Source organism: Lepidochelys olivacea, assembly GCF_965140295.1.
Source record: "Lepidochelys olivacea isolate rLepOli2 genome assembly, chromosome: 1".
Lineage (NCBI taxonomy): Eukaryota > Metazoa > Chordata > Testudines > Cheloniidae > Lepidochelys > Lepidochelys olivacea.
In genome coordinates, this window is record NC_140411.1 from 238,163,172 (window position 1) to 238,190,224 (window position 27,053).

Sequence of the window (27,053 nt, forward strand, 5' to 3'; positions counted from 1 at the left end):
ACTGTAGCCCTAAAGCACTCCTCCCTTCTCCCAGGAAGTGACTGAAGCCTTCTCCCTGCATCCCCTTCTGCTTTCAATTTCCTGTCTTTTGGAGAAGCCCCACTAATCCAGCATAGGTGAGCTTCTCTCTAATTAGCTGTCTCCAGCCTACCCTCCTCCCTCCTTAACAGCATAATTCAGCTCTTGTAGGGCCAGTGTGGGGAGCACACCCCATCACAGATACCCAAGTAGTACATGGGATAAAGTGGTGGAAGGGCGGCTTGCAATTAAAAGCAATGATGATATAGCACAGAAGATGGGTCAATATTTTTTCCATCACTTATTTACTGTTGATTGTGATGTGGAACTTCCTGGTTCCAAAGGCATTTAGATAAGAATTCACAGGATGGTCTTAAAAAAAAAAGAGAGAAGTCTCCAAAGAGGAAGATATGGAGCCACTCAAACTCACATGCAGTACAACACCAGACTGGAAGGAATTCCGCTGGACCAGAACTGGAAGGAATTCCACTGGTGGTTCCAAAGGCGATAAATAACAACACACTCTAGCCCAGATAATTACTAATGAGATTATACAATAACCTCCTCAAAACAGCAAACTGTTCCTGAAGACTGGAAAGTAGTTAATGCAGTGCTTCAGCTTCAAATCAGACCCACGCGGGATACTGGGAATTACAGACCAGTGAGCTTCACCTCAGTTCCAGGGAACTCAATTGAGCGTGTAATTAAGGAGAAAGCAGAACATTACACTTGGATAATAAAAAGAGATAGGGACAAACCAGCACAGCTTCTGTAAAGGAAAATATGTGCCTCTCTAAACTGTTAGGGTACTTCACAGGAATAATAAATTAAATCATAGATACATAGGGACTAGTGGACATAAATTTCCTCTGATTTCAAAAAGCATTTGATGAGTTCCCTCCATAAGAGACTATGAAAGAAAATAAATAACCAAGGGTAAAGTATTATGCAGGATTAATAACTGGGTGATGCATAGACAACACAGTAACAATAAATAACTAGTCTTCAAAGTGGAGAAAGATAAGTGTGTCCTAAAGCCAGTATTGGGACTCATATTTCTCAGTATATGAGGCCTAAATTTCCAAAAGTGACTAGTGCTTTTGAATGCCTAACTTGAAACACCTACAAAGGGCTGATTTTCAGAAGTGCTGAGCACCCATCCTCTGAAATTTGGGCCCCTTTAAGGTGTCTCAAGTTGGCCTATCCAAAAAGCTGAAACAGCCCAAAATCATTTTTGAAAATGTAGACTCCACTTCTGCGAAGACATATCTTATGCTTAACTTTAAGCACCTGAGTAGCCTCATTAACTTCAGTGAAACCACTCAAGCACTTAAATTTAAGAATATGAAGTCTTTGCAAGTTTTTGGCCTTTGTTTTCTGGAGGAGGACAGGTATAGCAAGTGGCAGAAGCTGACTGATGACTTGAAACTCTTCAGGTTAATGAAAACTAAGAACTGTAACTCCAGATCTACATAAAGTGGGGGATTGGCAGTGTCATATAGGATAGAATTTAACTTAGATAAAGGTAAGGTAATAAACAGAGTTGGCCAAAAAATTTCCAAAGAAAGGTTTTCTATCAGTAAATAGGTTTGCATTTAAAACAAAATGTTTCACAGACCATTTTGAATATTTGACAAATTTTTTCAGTCTAAAATTTTTTCAAAATGAAAGTTTTAGATCCCCTCTGTTGAAACATTTCCCAAATAAAAATATTCAAGAAATAACTGAACTTTTAGAATTTTCATTTTTTTCATTTGAAATTGTGTTTCCCCCTATTTTCTGACTGTCTAATTCAAAAGCAGTCAGAAAGCATTGAAAGGGTTCTTTCTGTTTTAAAGCAACACTTTTAATGATAAAGAAACTCTTTCATTTTGAAGCGTTAACACTAAAGCCAAAGTGTTATTCTTATAAATGAAAAGTGGCATTTCCCCCCACTTTCTTATTCTTCTCAAACTGGAAAAAGCAGAAAAACAGTAAAAAGGGTGGGGAAAAACCCACTTTCCCATATTTTTGATGGAAAATTAGAATTTCTCAATGGGAACATTCTAAAAGGGATTCTTCACACAACACAGAATCAATCTGTGGAACTCTTTGCCAGAGGATGTTGTGAAGGCCAAGACTATAACAGGGTTCAAAAAAAGAACTAGATAAGTATATGGAGGATAGATCCATCAATGGCTATTAGCCAGGATGGGCAGGGATGATATCCCTAGCCTCTGTTTGCCAGAAGCTGGGAAGGGGCGACACTTGATGATTATCGGTTCTGTTCATTCCCTCTGAAGCACCTGACTTTGGCCACTGTTAGAAGACAGGATACTGGGCTAGATGGACCTTTTGTCTGACCCAATATGGCCATTCTTATGTTCAGCCAGCTCTAGTAATAAACATTGTCAAAAAACAAAACAAAAAACAACACACAACAGGAAGAGCAAAATTTAATATATGGGAAAGACATAGGGGTCTTTGAGGAGATCGGTGAAGGCACATAGGCAGTGCCTGGCAGCAATTAAACAGGACAACTGTGTGCATTGAAAAAGGATGGAAAATTACACATACATTACTATGCCATGACAAAAAATATAGTATAACCTGGATTACCTCCTCTCATTTGAGATGGCCACCTAATCAATAGCAGTGATTGTAAAAGTACAAAGAAAGGTGCTGAAAATGGCTGGAGAAGTGTAAGACTGCTAAATCTAGGACTGTATCAGCTAGCACAGGATTTAAATAAACCCTTTATTACCTAATCCTCCAAAGCAGAAGAGTTCAAGAGCAATTGGTTAGAACCGGAAAAATAAAAAAAATCAACCCCTTCCTCTTACACTGTCCTGTGTGCCTCAGCTAAAACCACATCTGCACAGGGATCCAGGAAGGACAAACAAGTCCTCCCACAATACACCAATTGCTAGAATGGTTCCTGTTGGTGCAGGACTAAGAGCCCTGGGATATATGTACCCTCATTAATTCTAGCACTAAACACATGCAGCTGCTGTGTCAGAATAGATGTGGGTATACTGGGACATGTGTGGGTCTGTAGTATGGACTCTTGGAGGCAGGCGTGGCTAACATGAAATCACATGTGCACAAGCCACTATGTGGGTACACACTGCAGTGTAGACTTATTCTTAGAGAACACCCCTAGTGACCTCAACAGGGGCAGGGAGTACAGACCTCCCTCAAAATGAGAACACAGGATAGTCAATACTGTTAAACTACAGGAATTTTTGAACAAATAAAGGGTAATTACTTCTTCACACTGTTTGAATTCTGTGGAATTCACTGCCTTGTGGCTAGATTAAAGAAAGGTGTGTAATTGTATTACCACTAACAAAATGTGTAGCTTTGTAAGATAAAATAAAAGATAATGAAATCTCATGTTTTGGCCTGTAAATCTCCTATGGGACTCAAAAAGTAATGTTCCTTTGGAGCACAGCATTATACTATTGGCTAGATACAGTATTAGTCTCCCCTCCGACCCTTCTGAAGCACTAGTTGCTAATATCTTTGCCACTAGCGGTGTCTATTATTTAATACTTCTGCTGCATAATCGGTGTGCATGGCACTTTAAAGATCAGATAGACAGACGATAAGCTCTTTAAGGCAGGAATGTTCTCTAAATCCCACTGAAGGCAATGGGACTTTTTCTACTGATTTCGATGGGTGCAGGGTTGGGCTGTAAATGGAGAGACTCGGGACAGAACATTTAATTAGGAGGATACTGGACTTGGGCAGTTATTGATCCTTTTCCATTGCCAAATTCTGTTTGCTATATTTTCAACAGAAATGTTTTCCTGAAAATTCTCATGTCTGTCTGAATCATATTATTTTCAAAGGATTATTTTCAGAGTCGAGAGTGGACTGAATGGAAGGAGACTTTGCCCTGCATAGCATGTTACATAATTTTTCAGGCTACTATAAATCTTTCAGTTTATTTACAGTAAAAAGAGTACTCTTACTTGCAGAAGACTGTGGAAGGCAACTGCTTATGATGCTCTGAAGGACAAGAGTTTGCTAATCTCACCCCCACCCTCCGCCACACACATTTATTGAGAATACACAATGGGCATTTATATCTGTGGTAACCAATCAAGTTATTTTTCTAAGAAAAGAAAGACCAGAGTATGGTAATCACTATAGAGTGGGGACTCCTTTTCCTGCAAGCCTTTGCTATAAGAGCATTGAAGAAAAATGTGACCACAGTGTGATGTAAGGATTTGTAAGATCAGATGCTGCTGATCTTTAAAGTTGCCTAAGCTACCTCACTACAATGCATATAAATTGTATTAAACAACAAAGTATAAGAAGAGAGTCAGCACAAATATAGTACTGAGGATTTTAAAAAAGTTTGCTGTTGTTTTTGTGGGCATCACTTTAGGGATTCAACTTAGGTGAATTACTGATTTGGGGCATGGTCAAAAGGCAGATAACTTTTGGAGTACTGAGCTAAAAATTTACTAAAAGGTTACTCAAACATGGGGCTAACAAGTCAACTGCTTCAGGTCTGGGTGTGGAAAAGGAATGGATAGATGGATAGATGCAAATAGCATGAAGTATTCACTTTGTGGGTGATGAAAGTCTGATACCCTTGTGTCACTATTATCTGTCAGACAGTACATTTGATGAAGAACACACAATGCTCATGTGTATTACAGCCATCTTTCTCAGACCTACTCAGTGTGCGAGAGGGCAAGGAATAATAATATCGCTCCCTAGTGGCTACAGCCTATAGAAAATATAAGTCCTATTCCTACTAAGGATGCATGAATGAGTTACAAGTTGTACAGCTTTAGAATCTATTGAAAATAGAGCAAAATATTTGCATGGATGAAAAGGAACACAACAGTTGCTATTTAAATAAATGACTTATTTTAAATGGTACTTCTAGATTTAACAAAGCTGTATAATATCACTACATTATATAATAAAAATAATAGCTATAGCATTCCTGTCTAAACTTTGGGTGTTGAGCCTAATGCTGAACTCCAGGGGCCAAATCTTTCCCTCCTGAATCATTTTGCCCTCAGGCAAAAGTACCATTCAAGTAAGCTCCAGATAGACTCTAGTGGCAGCTTTGGCTGAGAAACGGATGCAGCACTTGACTCAGGGTGTATATGTATGTCTCTTTGTGACTCTACTGTGTGTTATTCTTTCCACAGCAAATTGGTAAAATTAAGGGAGCCCCTTGAATGACTGACAATGATTTTGAACACTGCAAATAAATCTTTTGTCTGGGTGGTTCAGAACTAATTAGCCCCATCAGCTTCCTTCATATCAGTACGCCCACACTTATTTCTGTCTAATATGCTGGAAGACAAGAAAAAAAAAGGAATGATTAACTCAAGTGGATTCATTCTGGGATGGGTCAGGTGATTTTGAGGACAAGTGAAGGAAGGACTCCACACATCAATTAGATTGTCAATGCCAGGGAGATATTTTTATCCATCATATATACTGCTAAACAGTTTGTGTCAGGTTTGGGGTGTACTGAAATGTCTATGCACTTCTAGTTATCATAATTTCATCCTAATTCATTCCTTCATAATTTCATAGTCAAGAAGGGAACTAGAATAGGTATGGCAAGTACTTACTTATCCACAGAATATGTACAGCCTGGATGTGAGAGCTTCCACACAATAACTCAACTCTGACTAGTTGGGATCAATACTTGGGTGTAAATCATGGGCCCCATTGACATCCCCGGGGCCAGGATTTCACCCTATGGGTGGGAGTGTAGTTGATCCTGCATGCCCAGTCACTGTTTGGTCTCTATGCTAAAAGTGACAAGAAGGATGTCAATGACATCCAGCTATGGGATTGATTTTGTGCTATAGACCACCTGCCCACTAGAAAAAGAAATGAGACCAGGAACTCTTTTCTCATAGGCCAGCCATCAGATGGTAACTACTTCTGGCCACTGCTGAACTGGATCAGACTCAGACTACTGACCTAAAAGAGAAAATCTCCATATCCTATTATTAATTCTTTCAGCCCTCTCCTGATAAGATTTTAAGAATGCTATAACACGGTATGTATACCACCTCTAGAGATTATGGGAGAAAAAGCAAGGACTCATTTACAATTTTCATGTATGTTTTAGAATACTGAAGTTTTATCAAAACACTGTTTAAACTTTAATCTTATTGTAGGTACCAACCTTTTTATGCTTCCAAATTTTTGTGCATGACCTAAAATCTTTCCAAAATCTATATGGAACATGTGGCCAGTGTTTGTCAGCATGATGTTGTCATTGTGTCGGTCACAGACTCCCAGAATGAAGGTAACAACGCACCAACCAGCACAGGAATAAAAGAAATTCTTTAATGCCTAATTAATCAAAACAAAAACACAAAGAAGAAATATACAGTAATGTATTTTTTGTTATACTAACATAAATACCAAGTCCTACAAGCTCTTGTGCACATGCTTAAAGCTAAATACAGGCCTAAATGTTTGCAGGTTTGGGACCTAAATTAACAACATGGGAACTGCCATAGTACAACAGACCAATGGTTCATCTAGTCAGTTCTATCTCCAGCATTGACTTATTTTGGATAGTTCTTTTGCATTTAGGTGGAACCTTTCACCCAAGAACTCAATGAACTTTACAAACACTAATTAATGAAGCCTGGGCAAGGCATCCAACCTCCATTTTATAGAGAGGTAAACTCAAATATAGTAAGGTTAAGTGAACTACCGAAAGTATCAGAGATTCAGTGGCAGACCTAGGAATATATGACAAGGAGTCCTGATTCCTAAACCCCTGCTCTAACCACCAGATACTCACAAACGCTCTGTCTATACTGCATGCTTCTTTTGGCAGCATGTAGAGTATGTACTCAGGTAGCACCCAGCATGGGTTAAGTCTCAGTGTAGACTGTGAGGCACAGTTTAGACAACTAGAGTGAAGACACATCTGAAGGGTACCCGAGTACATACTATACATGGCTCTCTACTAGCCCAAACCATGTAGAGGCCTGTTGCTTCCCAGCTGTTGGAGCCTTTCCCCACCGCAGGAAAAGACTCTAGCAGCTGGGAAAGGCACCAGCAATGGGGAAAAGCTCAGTGTGTGTGTGGGGTGGTGGTGGTAAAAGGGAAGAGTGGCAACAAGGAAAGGCTCCGGCATCTCCCTGCTGGCTAAAGCCCTTCCCCACCACCGGGAAAGACTCCGGCAAGGGGGAGGCAGCAGGGAAAGGCCACACTGTCATGTGTAGCTCCATGTACTGTATACACCACCGAAATTGGCGTGTAGTGTATACATAGCCTTATGTACTGATCCAAAGCTTTCCACTGACTTCAGTGGGCATTGTACCAGTCCTTCTATGCTTCAGAAGAAGATAAAAAATCTCCCTCAAATGAACCTGTCCAACCCATCCCACCTGCCCAATGCCATATCACAGATAAGAGGAGAGTGAGAAGAGAATTGTTCCTAGCTCTAGATAGTGATCAGATTTATATAAATCATGAGGAACTATAGCCCATGCAGGTTTTATCTTAGCTACTGCAGTGTAACAACCACAGATAGCATTCTTATTTATGAGGGTCAGAACTGCCTGGGAATCTTATTAAGCTATTTGTCTCAATAATAATGTGAGCCATTTATATGCAGACTCTATAAAACCGAATTCACAATTATTAAGTTCTTGGTCGAAACCTCAGTGCATACAGTACTGTACCATCTTTATACTATACTATCCAATATAAATAATTGTTTGAGTCCTGATGATATTACTGTAGTATTATGGAGCTAAATCTAGTGACTGATTTTGATGGTAGCACTGTGGAGTGATTAGACCACAGCACAAGAACTCAGTATACCTGGGGTGTATACCTGACCATGCCACTTAGTCGCTAGGTGACTTTGGAGACGTCATGTCACTTTTCTGTGCTTTGTTTGCCCAACTGTAAGATGAGGATAATAAAGCTTACTCAGTGTTAATAGCAAGAGAAGAGAAATGGTGAGAGCAGGATACAAACAATTATACAGACATCCTGCGCAATCAGAAATGACTATTTCACTTGTTTCAAAAAAATGAACGTAATGCGTAGCAAATTTTTTTTTTAAGAACATTCCATGTTATTTGACTTACTAAAAAAAGCCAACAAAATTGGATTTTTGACTGATAACGGATAGCTGTCTCAATTGTCAATCAAAATGTCAGCATCACCTTTACTGTAAATGTATAATAATTATTACATTAAAGCTGCTTCTAAAAGTTTAGGTTGAAAATTTTGAAAAATAAATACACAACCATCCACCCACCACCACATTCCGGCAAAAAAATGTTTAAGTTGATGCCTACAATTAGGCATCAAATTAGATGTCTCATTTTCAGAGGAGCTCAGCACCTGGATCTCTCCTTAAATTGGGCAAAAAATTTGGCTACTAATCTACTGCAGGTACGGGGATGCAGGTTCAAAAATTCCCCAGGATGCAAAACATTTCGAAGTCTTTTTGTGAACCTCAGGACATGCCCCGTCTAAGAAGAATGTGCAAAAGTGACTTCATGGCTTCTTTCTTTTAAGAGGGAAACCTCTGCTTCTGCAGTTTCCCCAATTTCCTAGATGATATATAACCTGATGCATAACACCAGTTTGCATAAAGCCAGATGCTTTACACAGGATCCCATAATGTAGAAGGACAAACATGACCTGATGTATCATATTACTAGAGGAATTCAATGAAATACAGTTTTCTAAAAGTGTGACATTTTCAAGCACAGAAAAGATACTCTGTGTGTGATTATATATAAAACACCACATCTCACTATCTGGATAAAAAAAACCCTCTAGGTTCAGTATCTATTTACTTAATTTTATCTTCAACTTCTTACCTCACCATTGAATCTCCAAGTGTGGTATTTTCCTGACTTTTCTTATTGTTATTGAAAAAACACTACACTGAATCTGGTCCCTAGCAATCTAGCCAAAGAAATGGATGTGCCTTTTAAGAAGATTTGATGGTATGTGTGATCTGTTTTCCCTGACTCCAGGAGATTGTGCATATCACCATTTGCTTTTTCATTTGTAAAATAAACAATTTATGCAATGTTCCATTTTAATATACCTCTTGGTAACTTGATTCCAAAGGATGATGATGACTGAACCATTTTTTAATTGTGTTTTCCTTCAATGGTCCTATCAATCCAGACTCCCTGTGGATCTTGGCTAGAGTTGTAGCATCTGACACCATCTGCACAAGTCCTAATCAGAGAGAAGGAGTCCACATGAAAAACTCACAATTTTAAAAGGGGGGGCAGAGTGTTTATTAATCTGCATCACACTGTATCATATCACCCCCTGGAGAGAATTATACACACATTTCAATTAACCTTAAAAGTGTACACGGTATTGGATGATATAGAAAAAGGAAGATTGGGAGTTTCTCTTCTCCCTGCCTCATAAAACAAGAACAAAGGGCTATTCAATGAAATTAAAGGTCACAAATTAAAAACGGATCAATGGAAATGCTTTTCCACACAATGCACAACTAGACTGTGGAGTTCACTGCCACATGACATCATGGAGTCCAAGAATTTAGCAAGATTCAAAATGTTGTGTGGAAAAAGATTGTGAGGTGCTCAGATACTCTGGTCACAGAAGTACCTGAGATAGACAGACATCCAGGGTTTATTCTCATGCCCTCCCTGTAGCCTTTAAAAAATATCAAATTGAGAGTTAGTGTAATGGAGGGACCATAATTATAGCATCTTCATTCTCCAGATATAATATTTTATGGTTATTTTTTGAAGGGGAATCCTTCTGGTTCTGCCTTGTTCATGGAAAGAAAGGATGAAGAGGACCCCTTTTCAGTTCCCATCAACCACCTGCCACATCCCTGACTCCGCCATGGCTCCTGCAGGCCTCCCATTCCCCAAGCTTTCTCTGCAGTGTGGCTCAAAAAGCCGCAAATGCTGTATTTTTCATTTCTGTACTGTAGGTAATCTGGATACTTCAGCTCTTTATTGTGCTAGAATTATTTTCAGTAAAAAACGGTTTAGAGAGTCAGTAAAAAAAAAAAGTCTATTGCCATCAGTAAATTTCTTTAGCAAGTAATTGGCATCCTTGCTATGGCTTTGTTACAACAACCATAAAAGAAAGTTATAAATAAAGCTTTCATGAGAGTCAAGCTTGCCTTAAGCAGCGTGAACAGCAAGGGTGGTATTTCAAACAACACTGGGGGGTTTCTGGAACTTTATTAGTCTATAGCTGGCACGTAAAAAAGGGCCAGATTTGCAAAGGAGCTCAGCACCCAGTAATTCCCACTGCAACACTTCTGATCAGGTTTTCAAAAGTTCTTATTTGGTGCCTAAGTGGGAGGTTTTTTTGAGAGTCTAAGACCAGTTGTGGATGCCGAGGCTTTATATTCAGGCCTGGGTTGCTACAAAACCTCATTAACTTGGGTTGTATTTCTTCTGAAGGGAAAAAAAGAAGAAGTTACTCCCTAAATCTACAAAGATGTTTAGGACCCAACTGAGGGAGGTTCTGAGCACTCTTTTCCCTCAAAGGAGAAAAAGAAAAAGACACCTGCAAAGAGAAATACTAAAGGGAGGAGTGCTGTGTATTACTGGTTTACATGAGATATGCATCCTTTCTAATCTGTACTGACCTTGGCCTTTTCCTGTAGATAAACACTTATAAATGATCATTTGCATATCGAGTCCCTCCTGAAGCCAAATTCTGTCCATCACGCGAATAATCTGCAGAACCAGCATATCCTGACGTAGATCATCTCCAACCTGTGAAAAGGGCATGTGAAATTTGTGTTTCTCCTTGAATCCCAAAGAGAGACACTTTTCTATCTCTTTTGGATTTTTTCCAGGCCAAAAACCCCAGCTACTTTCATTTTACAGTAAACCCCTGTAGTTTTGCTCAAAGTGTTCATACTGTATCAGAAGGAAGAAAGAATGGGATGATTTATACAGACAAGAAGTGTTTTGGCAACCACACTAAAGGTACCATATGCCCTTTTTCTTGCTGCAACCTTTCAGTTTATTACTCACATGGAAATTACTGGTGTTTCAAACGCAATTGGGAGCTTGGATCTTTGTTAAGTGACATTTCAAAATCCATCCAATAGCAGATCCCTTTTCAGGAATGAGAGTACAAGTATTTGGCCTGACACTACACATCACAACTCGGTATTTGTAGCGGACTACAGGGCAACCTTATTACACGTACAAATGGTTTCCCTGACATGATTCAGATCCAGTTTCAAACAGCATTGTGTTGGTGACTGCTCCCCACATGGAGTCTGTTGATCAACAATCTTAGAGAAATCTTACTTTGCGTCTTGTAATTAATGAAGGGATTATTTTCTACCGTAGCTGGGTAAATAGCCCGTAAAACAAAAGCTCTGCTATTCATCCCCACCCCCTCAATGTCCAAATTGCAGCTGGATTTCACTGGTATTTTCAAGCCTTCATCAGGAAAATCTTTCATAAATTGCTAGCTTTTAGTTACATTACAATGATTTGTTCCTTTATGATGTTCCTTTTACAGAAGCATCCTATTCTACATGCATTTAACGAGAGGTCATCAATTTCCCCCTATTTTTTAAAAAAATCCATTTCCCTTTTGTTTACAGCTTATCTTGATTCCAATTAATTATGCTCGGCAGCCAGACCTGAAGAGAATTCTTCCTGTGGTTGCTCACCACTGTTCGAAACAACGGTTACAATTTTATTTAAGCATTATCTATTACAAATAATGAAGCATATTATGAGCCAAATTATGGCTGCTGCTACACAGGTATGCTGGATGGGAGAAAGTGCAGGGAACTTCACAACACTATTGGCATCGCTGTCAGTGTTCATTGCCCCAGAGGTGAACATTGGGTGGGATGACGAGGCATCTGCCTCTCCTTCCACTTTAAGCCCCTGGTTTGTTATGTAAGTAATGCCAGGTACACACCTTTTTAAAAGGTAACAAAGGAAGATGAGTGTGCTTCCTCCAGTGTGGCCAGAAATGATATTCCTGTTCCTGGGCCATATGTGCATAAAATGCAAATTTCACCCAGGTGGGGTCTGTAGCATGAAATTTGTAGGCTTCTGTTTTCTAACTACGGCACCTTCTAACTTCTAAGAACCACCCCTTAAATCTCTGGAGGCAGCAACCATTTTGTGCTCTTCAGGTTGCTGTGGTCTATACAGAGAGCTCTCACACACACACATATCATGCTTTCTCAAGGAGGCTTTCCTATTGTTTCAGAGTAGCAGCCGTGTTAGTCTGTATTCGCAAAAAGAAAAGGAGGATTTGTGGCACCTTAGAGACTAACCAATTTATTTGAGCATAAGCTTTCGTGAGCTACAGCTCACTTCATTGGATGCATTGTTGTTTCTCTTAATCTGAAACAGAAGTAATTTTAGACTGAAGGCATATGTTTTTTCTCTTTGTGTATGGAAACACGACCATCCTCGGCTTAATTCCAAATACAACAATGGAGTTACTCCAGCGATGAATCCATCCCATTATTGAGGTGGTGTACCTCCTCTATCATTCCACAACATGATTGTCATGGGGCAGAGCTCTCCAGCACGGCCCTTGTGGCCGCTCATGGTCCTACAGGTACGTTGCACTTAGCAACCATTCAAGGTTCTTTCAATCAATTACCTTGACTAGATTGGTTCAAAACATGTACTCCCTCTCTCTCAGGGATGAAACCAGAATTTTCCTAAGGCGGGAATCCAGAGCTCTCCCTCCACTGCCCTGAATCCAGTCCCACACCTCGCCTCCACCCCTGAACTCTCCCCTGCCGCTTCCCAATACTCAGTCCTGAGCAGTCTCATGCTGCCTTGGCACCCAGATCCGTGCTCTCCCTCTTACATCCAGCTCCTGAACAACTCTGCTCCCCACACCCAGCCCAGTGCTCTTCCCCCCACATTGATCTGTCCCCAGCTCTGAGATATCCCTCTTGTACGCAGCCCTACTCTGTTTTTCCCTGGGGACTGAGAGGGCCTGACATCCATGGGTGCCAGAAGGACTGAGACAGCAGAGGGCCCAAGCAGGCACACAGAGTTGCAAGGCCATTAAAATTTGGCCCAGCCACCCCTCATCATGCCAGCAGGGAAGGGGGTGTGCTGTTATGCCACCCAGCTTTGGTCAGGGGCTAAGGGCAGGGGGGAAGGGCTAGGCTCCCTGCACTCCCCCACTACCACCCTTAGCCAGCTTCTCCCTCAGCTGGCCCTTTCCCCCCAGTTAGTCATCAGGTGCAGCGTGTTCAGCAGGCTGCCTTCTCCTGCTAGTGGTAGCCCTGCTATAACATGAGGGAGGGGGTAGCTTTTGTGCCAGTCCCTTTCCTAAAACCCAGTTGGTTGGGTGAGAAGGGAGCCTCTCTCTTGACTCTTTGCAAGGCTCCTGGCCCCCGGCCTTTAAAGACACAGGGACAGGATTTCCTCCCAAGCACCACTCATTCCCAGGACTGGTTCCTCTCTCTAACTATCTCCTGAGTTGTTGTATATACGTCAGACCTTTCCAAATCTTAAGGGGCCATGCCACATGATGGGAATGGGCTGATCACTTGGCACCTCTACTCCATCACATTGACTCTGACTTGGAGAGCCAGAATTGAGTCCTATATGTTTTGTGCCGAATGTAACCTTTAGAACGGTAGTATTTTATCTGCTAGACAGGGCTACTGTACAATAAAGTCCTTTCCTTGAACAGTCATTTCTCTGGACTTTGTCCTTAGATCTCAAGAAGGTAAATACACTATGTTATCCTTTATTGTTTAGCCTGGTGGGCTCCACTGAGTTAAAAGCACACATTGTTTTCCTAGAATGCATTTGATTTTCTACCAATCAAAACTTTGGATGCTTTAATATATTTCCTTAATATATTGTATTTAAACATCTAGCATCAAATAGGATTATGAAAACTGAGCAGCACAGCCAAATCAAACACCTCAGGCACAAGATCTGAAGGTTTCTTTTTCAATGAGTATTAAATTAACATTTTGTATACAAAATGAACTGGGGGTTAGTTGTATGAATAACCTACCTTAAAAATAACATTGATGTTTCTACTAAGTGTATCTGTATTGATGAAGGAGATTTTCAATGGAAAAGCATTGGACGTGAAATATGAACATGCCTTTAGAAAAAAACAATACAGACATAAAATTAAATATAGTGTATTATAAGCTAAAAGCAGTAGAACATTTCCCTGAGAAGATGTGACGTCTTGAAATATTTATCAGCAGCACAGGTAACAAAAATAATTGTCCTTGATATTAGAGATTGTTGAACTGGTTCAGAAAAGAACAGGTTTCAGAGTAACAGCCGTGTTAGTCTGTATTCGCAAAAAGAAGAGGAGTACTTGTGGCACCTTAGAGACTAACCAATTTATTAGAGCATGAGCTTTCATGAGCTACAGCTCACTTCATCAGATGCATACCGTGGAAACTGCAGCAGACTTTATATATACACAGAGAATATGAAACAATACCTCCTCCCACCCCACTGTCCTTATCTAAAGTGATAAGCTATTACCAGCAGGACAGTGGGATGGGAGGAGGTATTGTTTCATATTCTCTGTGTATATATAAAGTCTGCTGCAGTTTCCACGATATGCATCTGATGAAGTGAGCTGTAGCTCACGAAAGCTTATGCTCTAATAAATTGGTTAGTCTCTAAGGTGCCACAAGTCCTCCTTTTCTTTTTTCAGAAAAGAAGAATCTCTGCTTCCTTTGACACTTTGCCCATCTCTACCATCATGTTCAAACTTATTTTTTATTTTCCCCAGGTCATTCAGTGCTACATTTTGGCTGGGACTGGAAAGACCAAAGTGATGCAAGGCAGACCCAATCAAAAGCTGCAATGCATTTGTGAACACTGCGATCTAAAGATTTTTTTTTTGGTCTTATTTTGTCAGTGGGTAGCCTGATCCTGCAATCCTTATGGAGGCAAATCACCCATTAATTTTAATGGGTCTCTAAGCCTGGGTGAGGAGTGCAGCAAATTCCAATCATCATAATCTACATTATTTGGAGCCTATCTTAAACCTTAACTGTTGGCATCATATAGCGCCTTCCACCTGAAGACCTCAAAAGGCTTTTAAAACCATTAATGAACTAAGCTTTGAAAACCCCTGTGAGTTAGGTGAGTATTATCACCACCACTATAAAAAGAGAAAAACTGAGAAAGACAAAGCAATGGCCTGCTTTTCAGAAATAATAAGCACCCCACAGCTCCCATTAAAATCAGCACTGGGTGTATGCAAGGGTGGAAAATTTGAAGAAAAATTATAATATAGACAGCTATATATTGCCTTTCATCCAGGGATCTCAAAGTATATTAGAAACATTACTTAAGCCTCTGTACACGCATGTGAAGTTTGAGAACTATATATTATACTATGTAACAGATGAATACATTTGAGGCACAGATGGTGAAATCCTAACTGCACTGAAATCAACAGGAGTTTTTCTTCAGTGGGGCAAGGATTTCACTCAGAGTGACTGAAAGATTTTGCCACCGGTTAATGTACGATAATGCACCAGTGGTCGAGCTGGAAAAGGATCCTGGAGGCTTGACTCTTAGTTTAATCAGTAGACAATGCTGAAATGAATTATGGTTTGATTATTAGGAGTATTCTAAAAATGTTAGAGTTCATGAAATATAACATGCATTTCAGTCTAGTGGCTGCAGACAAAGAACAACTGATATAAGAAAATGAATACATACACATACATCAATCAAGATTTAATGTTAGTCAAACCAATCTGGTGTGGTATCCATAGCTTAGTTGGATAGTTAGAGACCTCCCCAATAGTCATTATTCCCAGAAAATCTGAAAGCAGTGAGAAAGGAATTCTTCTGATTTTAAGTCTTCCACAATTGGCCCAGTCCAGCAGGGTTCTAAGAAGCTTCAGTTCTCATCAAGTCTGAAGAGCCATTACTGGGAGAGCCACAGGTCAAAGAAGGTTGAAGGGCTCGGCTCCTCTCAAGATCAGGTCCATTGTGGGTTATGGGCCACAGAGCAAAATTACAGCGCAAAGTGCTGTAATTATAGAGCTATAACTTTAAAAGCCCCTCAGACCTGTACATATTATATTTTCCTTGTGGCTGGGTACATCTTCCCCCAACAACACTGAATCCTCTGGTGTAACATTTGTATGTCATAATGTTGATAAAACATGAATGACACAGTCCTGGCAGTCTGGTCAATGAAGTCCAACATATGAAACAATACACAAGTTTCCTCCATTCAGCAGTAGTTTTTAATAAGGATAACTTGCACAGGTAAGCACAGGCAGCTGAGTCTGCAAACATTTACCATGCAAAATCTCACAGGTTCAATGGGAGGAGGGCCAGTGCTACAGCTAAGCACCCCTCATCTCCGAAAGCTGTCAGGTTCAGGGAGGAAAAGCTGCCAGCAAGAATCTGCACTGGTGTGGCACCAACCAGCTGTTGCTTCAGGGGTCACTTTTAAAGAAGCAGATACCCCATTCCCCTCAAAAGCTGCTTTGAGAAAAGCTGGGCTGGAACCATGCTAGTCACAATTTGGAGTCTCTGTTGCCACGCTGATGTTGTAAGGGGAGAGAGAGACACTTAAATCGGCAAATACCACCTCTCCCCCTAGCTGGGCTGAAGGCATCGCTAAAAATATCAGTCCTGTGAATGGCTGCCTATGTGACCCCTGTCTAATGCCGACCGTTAAAGGGGATACTCATAAGTAAAGATTTGCAGGATCATGACCTAGTTCATACAACAGTTCATTCACTAGTACTCATTACTTTAAAAATAAAATACTCTATAGAGTAAAATGGACTTACATCTGCATCTATGCCTCGTACAACAAGTGCAGGATTCAGGGGAAGCCGGCAAACATTTACCTCATGGAAGAACTGCTTAAGTTTGTTGATTTCTATCTTTAGCACCTCCTGTGAGAGATCAATCATTATGACAACTTGAAACAACATCACAGCAGTTTTTTAATTGCCAACTCTCTTGCTATATTTTAATAAGATAGTGAATCAAATTTCTGGTCTTAGTAATATCAATGCAGCCTCATAAGAGTTAATGGGATGGCACCAGTGTGCAGTAACTGAGACTAAGAATTGTGATCATGGTCTGCATCTGTGTCCTTGTTGTCTACAGTGTCCTCCTTGGGGGCTTTTTAGCTACGCACCTGTTGTTCTGAATAGCATTTTTTTCTTATGACATTTTTCTCTAACCAAGTTCACAATGGGTGGTTTATTGCTTCAGGACTGTTGCCTTGCCTCCCCTTGCTAAGTGTGGGTATGCCAATTACAAGGTTTGGGTTTTTCTGGCTTTACAGCCTCTTGATTGGTCTCTGAGGTCTAGCTGATGTACCAAAAAAGTGTCACACACATCTACTGCTTTCTTCTTACAATGGCACACACTCTCTTTCGCTCTGCCAAATCATTGTGTCTTTTTCTTCGAAGTTTGTTTAAGTGGGGCATTCTGGTTTTGTTTTGGTTTGGGTTTTTGTTTTTGTTTTTTGTTTTTGTTTTCTTTTTCCTTGGCAGGATTTTAGGTGGGAAGGCTAAGACAGACACAGAGGCAGCAGTGGCAGTGACCCAAGCACTGGAAGAGACAATGAAGATGACCAGGGATGTGGAAGCTACAGAATGTACATGATCCTGGAGCAAGGTACCTGAAAAGTGCTTCATTTCTATGAAGTGCTGCCTGATAGTACTGATGGATGAGAAGATCCAAGGCTTGGAGATGCAGGTGAAAACTATGGTTGAGTTTCAAAGGGGATTTGAGCAAATGATGGAACAAAGGAAAATGGAGGCTGAAGGGAAAATGAAAGCTGGACTGAAGAACTCGGTGGGGAAGACTTCTGGCTGAGGAAAGTGGCCAGTGGAAGCATGTGGCTACGAGAATCAAGCTGAGGAAAAGACTGGCTAGTTAAAGGGAACAGGTTTGCTGAGTTGGAAAAAGAAGAAGGGGCAGAGCAGGCTGTAACTGAAGGAGGGAGGACAAGGAAGAAAGAAGAGCAGCTAGTCCTACAGGAAGAGGGGAAGAGCCAATGGAGATACCCAGAGTTCAGAGTCCCAGGAGGATACAGGAAGACTCGCAGAAGATTGCAAGGGAAAATAAAAGACAAAAGGACTCTCAGCCAGAAAGAACAGGAGAAACGCTGGAGAATCACACCATCACAAGGAAAAGGCAGGCCTACGTGACTGGTGACTCCCAGCTAAGAAAAACAGACAGGCCTGTCACCAGAGCTGATCCAGAGAACAGAAGGGTGTGCTGTCTTCCAGGAGCTTAGATACAGGATGTGGACCTGAGGCTGAAGAGGATCCTAATGGGAGCAGGAAAGAATCCACTGATAGTCCTTCATGTGGGAACAAATGATACTGTTAGATTCTAGCTGGAACATATCAAGGGAGAATCCCCAGGCTGGGGAAGACACTTAAGGAAATGAAGGCTCAGGTCATCTTCAGTGGGATTCTGCCTGTCCCTAGAGGAGGAGAATGAAGGCAGGACAAGATTATGATGATCAACAGATGACTCAGGCAGTGGTGCTATAAGGAGGACTTTGGGATGTCTGACCACTGGGAGGCATTAATGGGATGGAATCCACCTGAGTAGGGAGGGAAATAGACTTCTGGGATGGAGACTGGCACAACTGACTAAAGGAGCTTTAAAGTAGGAGTTCAGGGGAGATGGTTGGGAAATGCTCATGTAATCTCCATGCGTGATTCTAACATTGAAAGGGAGGAAAATCAAGTGAGAAAGGAAACAGTAATGGAGAATGGACATTAAGAGGAAGGACAGTGCGGAAACCAGTCAAATAGGTGACACTGGCAGTAGAATGACTGTACCCAATTGGGCAAGGAACGTGGGTGAAGCAAAGCAGCAACAATTAAGATGTTTGTACACCAATGTAAGGAGCCTGGGTAAGAAAATGGAGGAACTAGAGCTACTGGTGTAAGAACTGAAACCAGATATTATGGGGCTAACAGAAACGTGGTGGAATAGTAGTCATGACAGGAGTACAGGTATTGAAGGGTATGTGCTGTTTAGGAAAGACAGAAAAAGGCAAAGGTGGTGGGGTAGCCTTGTATATCAATGACGAGGTAGACTGTAAAGAATTTGGAAGTGATAGAATTGATAAGACAGTGTCTGTTTGGGCCAAAATCACTTTGGGGAAGAAAGCTACTAGTGGTTCTCTTAGGATAGCGCTTGGGGTGTGCTACAGATTCCCAGGATCTGATTTGGATATGGAAAGAGACCTCTAATGTTTTAAATTAAATAAATACTACTGGGAATTGTGTGATTATATGACACTTTAACTTTCCACATGTAGATTGGAGGACAAGTGCTACTACTAATAGTAGGGCCCAGATTTTCCTGAATATGATAGCTGACAGATTTCTTCCCCAAATAGTTGCTGAACCAACAGGAGATGATTCCATTTTAGATTTGGTTTTGGTGAGTAGTGAGGACCTCATAGAAGAACTGGTTGTAGGGGACAAACTTGGTTCGAGTGATCATAAGCTAATACATTTTAAACTAAATGGAAGGATAAACAAAAAATAGATGTGCAAGTAGGGTCCTTGATTTCAAAAGGGTTAGCTTTAAAAATTAAGGCAATTAGTTAGGGAAGTGGCCTGGATCTGAATGTGGAGGAGGCTTGAAATTACTTTAAGTAAAAGCTGCCGAAGCTGTCTGAAGCCTGCATCCCAAGCAAGGGGAAACAATACTTAGGGAAGGGTTGCAGACCAAGCTGGATGAGCAAGCATCTCAAATAGGTGATTAAGAGAAAGCAGAAAGCCTACAAGGAATGGAAGATGGGAAGGATCAGCAAGGAAAGCTACCTCTTGGAGGTCAGAAAGTGTAGGGATAAAGTGAGAACTAGCAAAAGCCAAGCAGAGTTGGATCTTACAAAGGGAATTAAAACCAATAGTAAAAGGTTCTGTAACCATATAAATAAGAAGGAAAGAAGAAGTGGGACCACTAAGCACGGAGGATAGAGTGGAGATTAAAGATTACCTAGGGATGGCCCAAAACCTAAACAAATACCTTGTCTCAGTTTTTAATGAGGCTACTGAAGAGTTTAGGGGTAGTGGCAGGGTGCCTCATGGCAATGAGGATACGGAAGTAGAAATTACCACAGCCGAGGTGGAATTCAAACTCAAACAGCTTAATCAGACTACATTGGTGGGCCTGGAAAATCTCCATCCAAACATATTAAAGGAACTGGCACATGAAATTGCAAGACCAATAGCAAGGATTTTTAATGAATCTGTATACTTGGGGGTCATATCCTATGACTGGAGAACTGCTAATATAGTTCCTATTTTTAAGAAAAGGAAAAAAAAATAGATCTGGGAAACTATAGGCCTGGCTAGTTTGACCTCAATAGCATGCAAGGTCTTGGAACAAATTTAGAAAGAGAAAGTAGTTAAGGACATAGAGGTAAACAGGAATTGGGATAAAATACAAAATGGTTTTACAAAAGATAGATTGTGCCAGACCAACCTGACCTCCTCCTTTGAGAAGATAACTGATTTATTTAGACAAAGGAAATGCAGTAGATCTAATCTACCTGGATTTCAGTAAGGCATTTGCTACAGTTCCACATGGGAAATTATTAGTTAAATTGGAGAAGATGGGGATTAATATAAGAATTGAAAGGTGTATAAGGAACCAGTTAAAGCAGAAACAATAATGGGTCACACTGAAAGGTGAACTGACATGCTGGAGGGAAGTTACTAGTTGAGCTCCTCAGGGACTGGTCTTGGAACTAATCTTATTTAACATTTTATTAATAACCTTGGCACAAAAAGTGGGAGTGTGCTAATAAAACTGAGGTTGACACAAAGTTGGGAGGAATTGCCAATACAGACAAGACCTGGAATATCAGATAAGATGATCTCAAAACTGGAGTAACAGAAATGGGATGAAATTTAATAGTGCAAGATCATGCTTTTAGGGACGAACAACAAGAATTTTTGCTATAAGGTGGGGACATATCAGTGGGAAGTGACAGAGGAGAAGAAAGACCTGGGTGTATTGGTTGATCACAAGATGACAATGTGAAACGGCTGTGAAAAAGTCTGTGAAAAACGGCTAATGCAGTCCTAGGATGCATCAGGCGAGGTATTTCCGGTAGAGTTAGGGAAATGTTAGTACCATTATTCAAAGTACTGGTGAGACCTCATCTGGAACATTGTATGCTGTTCTGGTCTTCCAAATTGAAGAAAGATGGAACAGGTGCGGAGAAGGGCTACTAGGATGATCCGAGCAATTGAATACCAATCTTATGAGAGGAGACTCAAAGAGCTTGGCTTGTTTAGCATAACCAAAAGAAGGCTAAGAGGAGATAGGATTGCTCTCTATAAATACATCAGAGGGATAAATACCAGGGAGGGAGAGAAATTACTGAAGTTAAGCGCCAATGTAGACACAAGAACAAATCATAGAATCATAGAATATCAGGGTTGGAAGGGACCCCAGAAGGTCATCTAGTCCAACCCCCTGCTTGAAGCAGGACCAATTCCCAGTTAAATCATCCCAGCCAGGGCTTTGTCAAGCCTGACCTTAAAAACCTCTAAGGAAGGAGATTCTGCCACCTCCCTAGGTAACGCATTCCAGTGTTTCACCACCCTCTTAGTGAAAAAGTTTTTCCTAATATCCAATCTAAACCTCCCCCACTGCAACTTGAGACCATTACTCCTCGTTCTGTCATCTGCTACCATTGAGAACAGTCTAGAGCCATCCTCTTTGGAACCCCCTTTCAGGTAGTTGAAAGCAGCTATCAAATCCCCCCTCATTCTTCTCTTCTGCAGGCTAAACAATCCCAGCTCCCTCAGCCTCTCCTCATAAGTCATGTGTTCCAGATCCCTAATCATTTTTGTTGCCCTTCGCTGGACTCTCTCCAATTTATCCACATCCTTCTTGTAGTGTGGGGCCCAAAACTGGACACAGTACTCCAGATGAGGCCTCACCAATGTCGAATAGAGGGGAACGATCACGTCCCTCGATCTGCTCGCTATGCCCCTACTTATACATCCCAAAATGCCATTGGCCTTCTTGGCAACAAGGGCACACTGCTGACTCATATCCAGCTTCTCGTCCACTGTCACCCCTAGGTCCTTTTCCGCAGAACTGTTGCCTAGCCATTTGGTCCCTAGTCTGTAGCTGTGCATTGGGTTCTTCCGTCCTAAGTGCAGGACCCTGCACTTATCCTTATTGAACCTCATCAGATTTCTTTTGGCCCAATCCTCCAATTTGTCTAGGTCCTTCTGTATCCTATCCCTCCCCTCCAGCGTATCTACCACTCCTCCCAGTTTAGTATCATCCGCAAATTTGCTGAGAGTGCAATCCACACCATCCTCCAGATCATTTATGAAGATATTGAACAAAACCGGCCCCAGGACCGACCCTTGGGGCACTCCACTTGATACCGGCTGCCAACTAGACATGGAGCCATTGATCACTACCTGTTGAGCCCGACAATCTAGCCAGCTTTCTACCCACCTTATAGTGCATTCATCCAGCCCATACTTCCTTAACTTGCTGACAAGAATACTGTGGGAGACCATGTCAAAAGCTTTGCTAAAGTCAAGAAACAATACATCCACTGCTTTCCCTTCATCCACAGAACCAGTAATCTCATCATAAAAGGCGATTAGATTAGTCAGGCATGACCTTCCCTTGGTGAATCCATGCTGGCTGTTCCTGATCACTTTCCTCTCATGCAAGTGCTTCAGGATTGATTCTTTGAGGACCTGCTCCATGATTTTTCCAGGGACTGAGGTGAGGCTGACTGGCCTGTAGTTCCCAGGATCCTCCTTCTTCCCTTTTTTAAAGATTGGCACTACATTAGCCTTTTTCCAGTCATCCGGGACTTCCCCGGTTCGCCACAAGTTTTCAAAGATAATGGCCAATGGCTCTGCAATCACAGCCGCCAATTCCTTCAGCACTCTCGGATGCAACTCGTCCGGTCCCATGGACTTGTGCACGTCCAGCTTTTCTAAATAGTCCCTAACCACCTCTATCTCCACAGAGGGCTGGCCATCTCCTCCCCATTTTGTGATGCCCAGCACAGCAGTCTGGGAGCTGACCTTGTTAGTGAAGACAGAGGATATAAACTGGCCATCAGCAAGTTTAGGCTTGAAATTAGACGAAGATAGAGGAGTGAAGTTCTGGAGCAGCATCCCTAGGAGCAGTGGGGGCAAAAACTGGCTTCAAGACTGATCTTGATAAATGTATGGAGGGGATGGTATGATGAGACTGCCTACAATGACATGTAACTGATCTGCAACTGCTAGCAGCAAATATCTCCAATGGCCGGTGATGGGACACTAGATGGGGAAGGCTCTGAGTTACAACAGAGAATTCTTTCCCAGGTGTCTAGCTGGTGGGTCTTGCCCACATGCTCAGGGTCTAACTGATCAGCATATCTGGGGTTGGAAAGGAATTTTCCTGCAGATCAGATTAGCAGAAGCCCTGGGATATTTTTTTTAACCTTCCTCTGCAGTCCAGGGCATGAGTCCCTTGCAGGTTTAAATTAGAGTAAATGGTGAATTCTCTGTAACTTGATGTCTTTAAACCATGATTTGAGGACTTCAGTAACTCAGCCAGAGGTTGCGGTCTATTATAGGAGTGGGTGGGTGAAGTTCTGTGGCCTGCACTGTGCAGGAGCTCAGACTAGATGATCACGATGGTCCTTTCTGATCTCAAAATCTATGACTCTAAGTTTTCTCTCTCTCTTTTTAAAATCCTTGAGTCCTTAGTAGAGGCAAAACAGAGTCCAGACTCTGACAACATGCAGTGATAGGTCTTAACTTTATTTGGCTCTCTGGTCTGTCTAGTTGAGATCTCAGCAAGAAAGAGTTTGGCCGTCAGCTAAGTAATGATAACGGCTACTTCAGTAACCACGTGGGCTAAAGTTAGAATGTGCCTGAGCTTCATGCAAACTGCATATGTTGGAGGAGAAGTCTCCAAGCCCTTTGGAACAGGGGATACATCTTCTATCTATTAATAGGTGTGATGTGGGAGGTGGGCAGTGCCTTCTTTGAGATGTTAAATACTCTCCACTCCCATTGGCTTTGTTGAGAATTGAGAATGCTCAGCATCTCAAAGGAAGCACTTAGCATCTCCCAGAAATCTAACATTAAACTTTTAAAGAGACACTAAATACTAGAGGAGCGTGTCTCAAACTGGGGTCCGCAAGCCCCTGAGGGTTTCCAAGGGGGTCTGCAGGCCCTGCTGATCAACTCCTCCCCCTCAACTCCTCCCTCTCCCGCCCAGTGCCTCCTGCAAGCTAGACGTCTGGCAGTGCAGTGGGGCTAAGGCAGGCTTCCTACCTGCCCTGGCTCTGTGCCGCTCCCAGAAGCTGCCAGCATGTCCCTGAGGCCCTGGGGAACAAGGGGTCTTTGCACACTGCCCCCATCGTGAGTGCTGACTCCAGAAACTGCAGCCAATCGGAGCTGCAGGGGTGGTGCCTGCGGGCAGAGGCAGTGCACAGAGACCCCCTGTTCCCCTCAGTCTCATTTGGGAGCAGCCAGAGGTAAGCACAGCCCAGCTGGAGCTCTCACCCACTCCCACACTGCTACCCGCTGCCCCAGTCCAGAGCCCGCACCCAAACTCCCTCCCAGAACTCATCACCCTCACCTCCTCCCACACCCAAACTCCCTCCCAGGGCCTGCACCCAAACTTCCTCTCAGAGCCTGCACCCCCTCCTGCACCCAAACTCTCCCAGAGCCCACACCCTCTTCTGAATCTCAACCCTGTGCCCCAGCCTGGTGAAAGTGTGTAAGGGTGCGGGGGGAGAGCGAGCGACGGAGGGAGGGTAGATGGAGTGATCAGGGGGTGGGGCCTTGGAGAAGGGGCAGGGCAAGGCCTGAGTGGGGAGGTTTGGTGGGGGGAGGGGCTGAAAATTTTACATCAAAACGGGAGTCCTTGGGTTGCTAAAGTTTGAGAACTGCTGCACTAGAGTCTTGAGATCTCCCTGCTATAAGCAAACTAAGTTCAAAAGGTAAACATTTTCAGAAGAGGTTTGGGCTTTATCTTGGTTAATAGATTGATGGATGTTGGAGACATCATCCTTGGCCACATTTAGTGATGTGGCTCAAAAGGTTATGGATATTTTGATATGAATATGGGCCAAAGACATTAACTGTGGCTCAGGTATTACAGCTCATTAAAAATAGTTTACAGTTGTGGCTGTGCCTTTACAAATACTTACATTATGACAGGTTTCAGAGTAGCAGCCGTGTTAGTCTGTATCCGCAAAAAGAAAAGGAGTACTTGTGGCACCTTAGAGACTAACCAATTTATTTGAGCATGAGCTTTCGTGAGCTACAGCTCACTTCATTGGATGCATACTGTGGAAACTGCAGAAGACATTATATACACACAGAGACCATGAAACAATACCTCCTCCCACCCCACTCTCCTGCTGGTAATAGCTTATCTAAAGTGATCACTCTCCTTACAATGTGTATGATAATCAAGGTGGGCCATTTCCAGCACAAATCCAGGTTTTCTCACCCCCCCCTTTTTTTTCCCAAAAACCACACACACAAACTCAAACCAGCAGGAGAGTGAGTTTGTGTGTGTGGTTTTTGGAAAGGGGGAGGGGGGTGAGAAAACCTGGATTTGTGCTGGAAATGGCCCACCTTGATTATCATACACATTGTAAAGAGAGTCCTCACTTTGGATGGGCTATTACCAGCAGGAGAGTGAGTTTGTGTGGGGGGGGGGGCGGAGGGTGAGAAAACCTGGATTTGTGCTGGAAATGGCCCAACTTGGTTGTCATACACATTGTAAGGAGAGTGATCACTTTAGATAAGCTATTACCAGCAGGAGAGTGGGGTGGGAGGAGGTATTGTTTCATGGTCTTTTCTTTTTACATTATTATAGGATTCTTGGTGACCACTATGCTAAGTATATAGACTACCACAAATGCTGAGGTGTTTATCTGCTTTGCCAAGGCAAACTGGAAGATTGGAATGGTACCCACTGTATACGATTAAGAAGCTTAGCCTTGGGATTTACGCATATTTACTTGGGATTTACTAATTAGGGGGCAGAGTTTACATTCCTCCCACAAAAAGAAACAAACCAATAAATGTGTACATGAGTGCAGAATAGCACAAACTTTGGGGGACTTTTTATTCAAAATATGGAGCTATTTACTATAACAAAGGGCAATTTAGGAGATAGATGCTATTGCTTCAAAATTAAAAGTTATTTGTACAAAACAGAGGCAAAGGAAAAAGAAAGTCTTAACAAACCTGTTTTTTGGGGTCGCTGGAAGCCTTGACTTTTTCAGCAACATCTCCCAGAATTTTGATAAGTTTCCTCTCCTTAGAAAACTCATCATTTAAGGTTTTTCCTGCGCAGAATTGGACAGCAGCTAGTAGTTTCTGATACCAGCTTTTGAAATGAGCTTCATTCTGTGCATCCTTTAAAAGCCTGAAGGGAGGAGGGAGAAAAAAGTTGTGTACCTAAAACTGATGTTTTTTTATACCACCTCTAACAAGAACAATGAACATACTCCAGACTAATCTGTATTTGGTGGCTTTGGGCAGTTTAACAGGAGAGAATGGAAAAAATGTTGTTTATTTGTTGGCAGTAGTCAAGTTTCATCTGATAACTAATGAGATTCCAAGAGTGTAAAATCGATAGGAACCTGCTATTTCTTATTGCCATCCACAGAGCAGTTCCTGCACTTGCTTCTTATTTCTAAAAGAAACATTTGTCAGAAGAATGTATTTTCTACTTTCTTTTGTTCAGTTTTATACATATACACACACAATACCCACCCCAGCAACTTCACATGTGCACAAACAGACTTTGCATACAGCGGATACATTTTAAAAGTTCATACTGGTCTTAAAGGTGCTACCAGCTTCAGCTGTATTCACCATTTTTAAGTGCAGGAATATTTCTGAAATCCATAAAACCTCTAAACCCTGAGTTAACTTTTTAAGTGCATCCACTGCATCCATCTCTTCTTTGTCAGAGGTGGATCCAGACTAAAAACCCAGTTCTGATTCTGACGAACTTTGGGGAAGTTTTATGACGAGTCATCATCAACATGTCTTGACT

The 27,053-nt window shown here is 41.9% G+C and overlaps 1 protein-coding gene across 1 annotated transcript in view; it reads right to left on the minus strand.

Annotated features, from left to right (window-relative positions):
• Positions 1-27,053, minus strand: part of PIK3C2G (phosphatidylinositol-4-phosphate 3-kinase catalytic subunit type 2 gamma) — a gene marked incomplete at its 5' end in the record, with an annotated part of 290,505 nt that overhangs the window by 100,925 nt on the left and 162,527 nt on the right. Inside the window, 6 exons of the mRNA XM_084630371.1 lie at positions 6,173-6,342; positions 9,083-9,219; positions 10,625-10,754; positions 14,014-14,106; positions 16,790-16,897; positions 26,237-26,417. Coding sequence (XP_084486497.1) covers positions 6,173-6,342; positions 9,083-9,219; positions 10,625-10,754; positions 14,014-14,106; positions 16,790-16,897; positions 26,237-26,417 — 819 coding nt within the window. The remainder of the gene's footprint in view (positions 1-6,172; positions 6,343-9,082; positions 9,220-10,624; positions 10,755-14,013; positions 14,107-16,789; positions 16,898-26,236; positions 26,418-27,053) is intronic.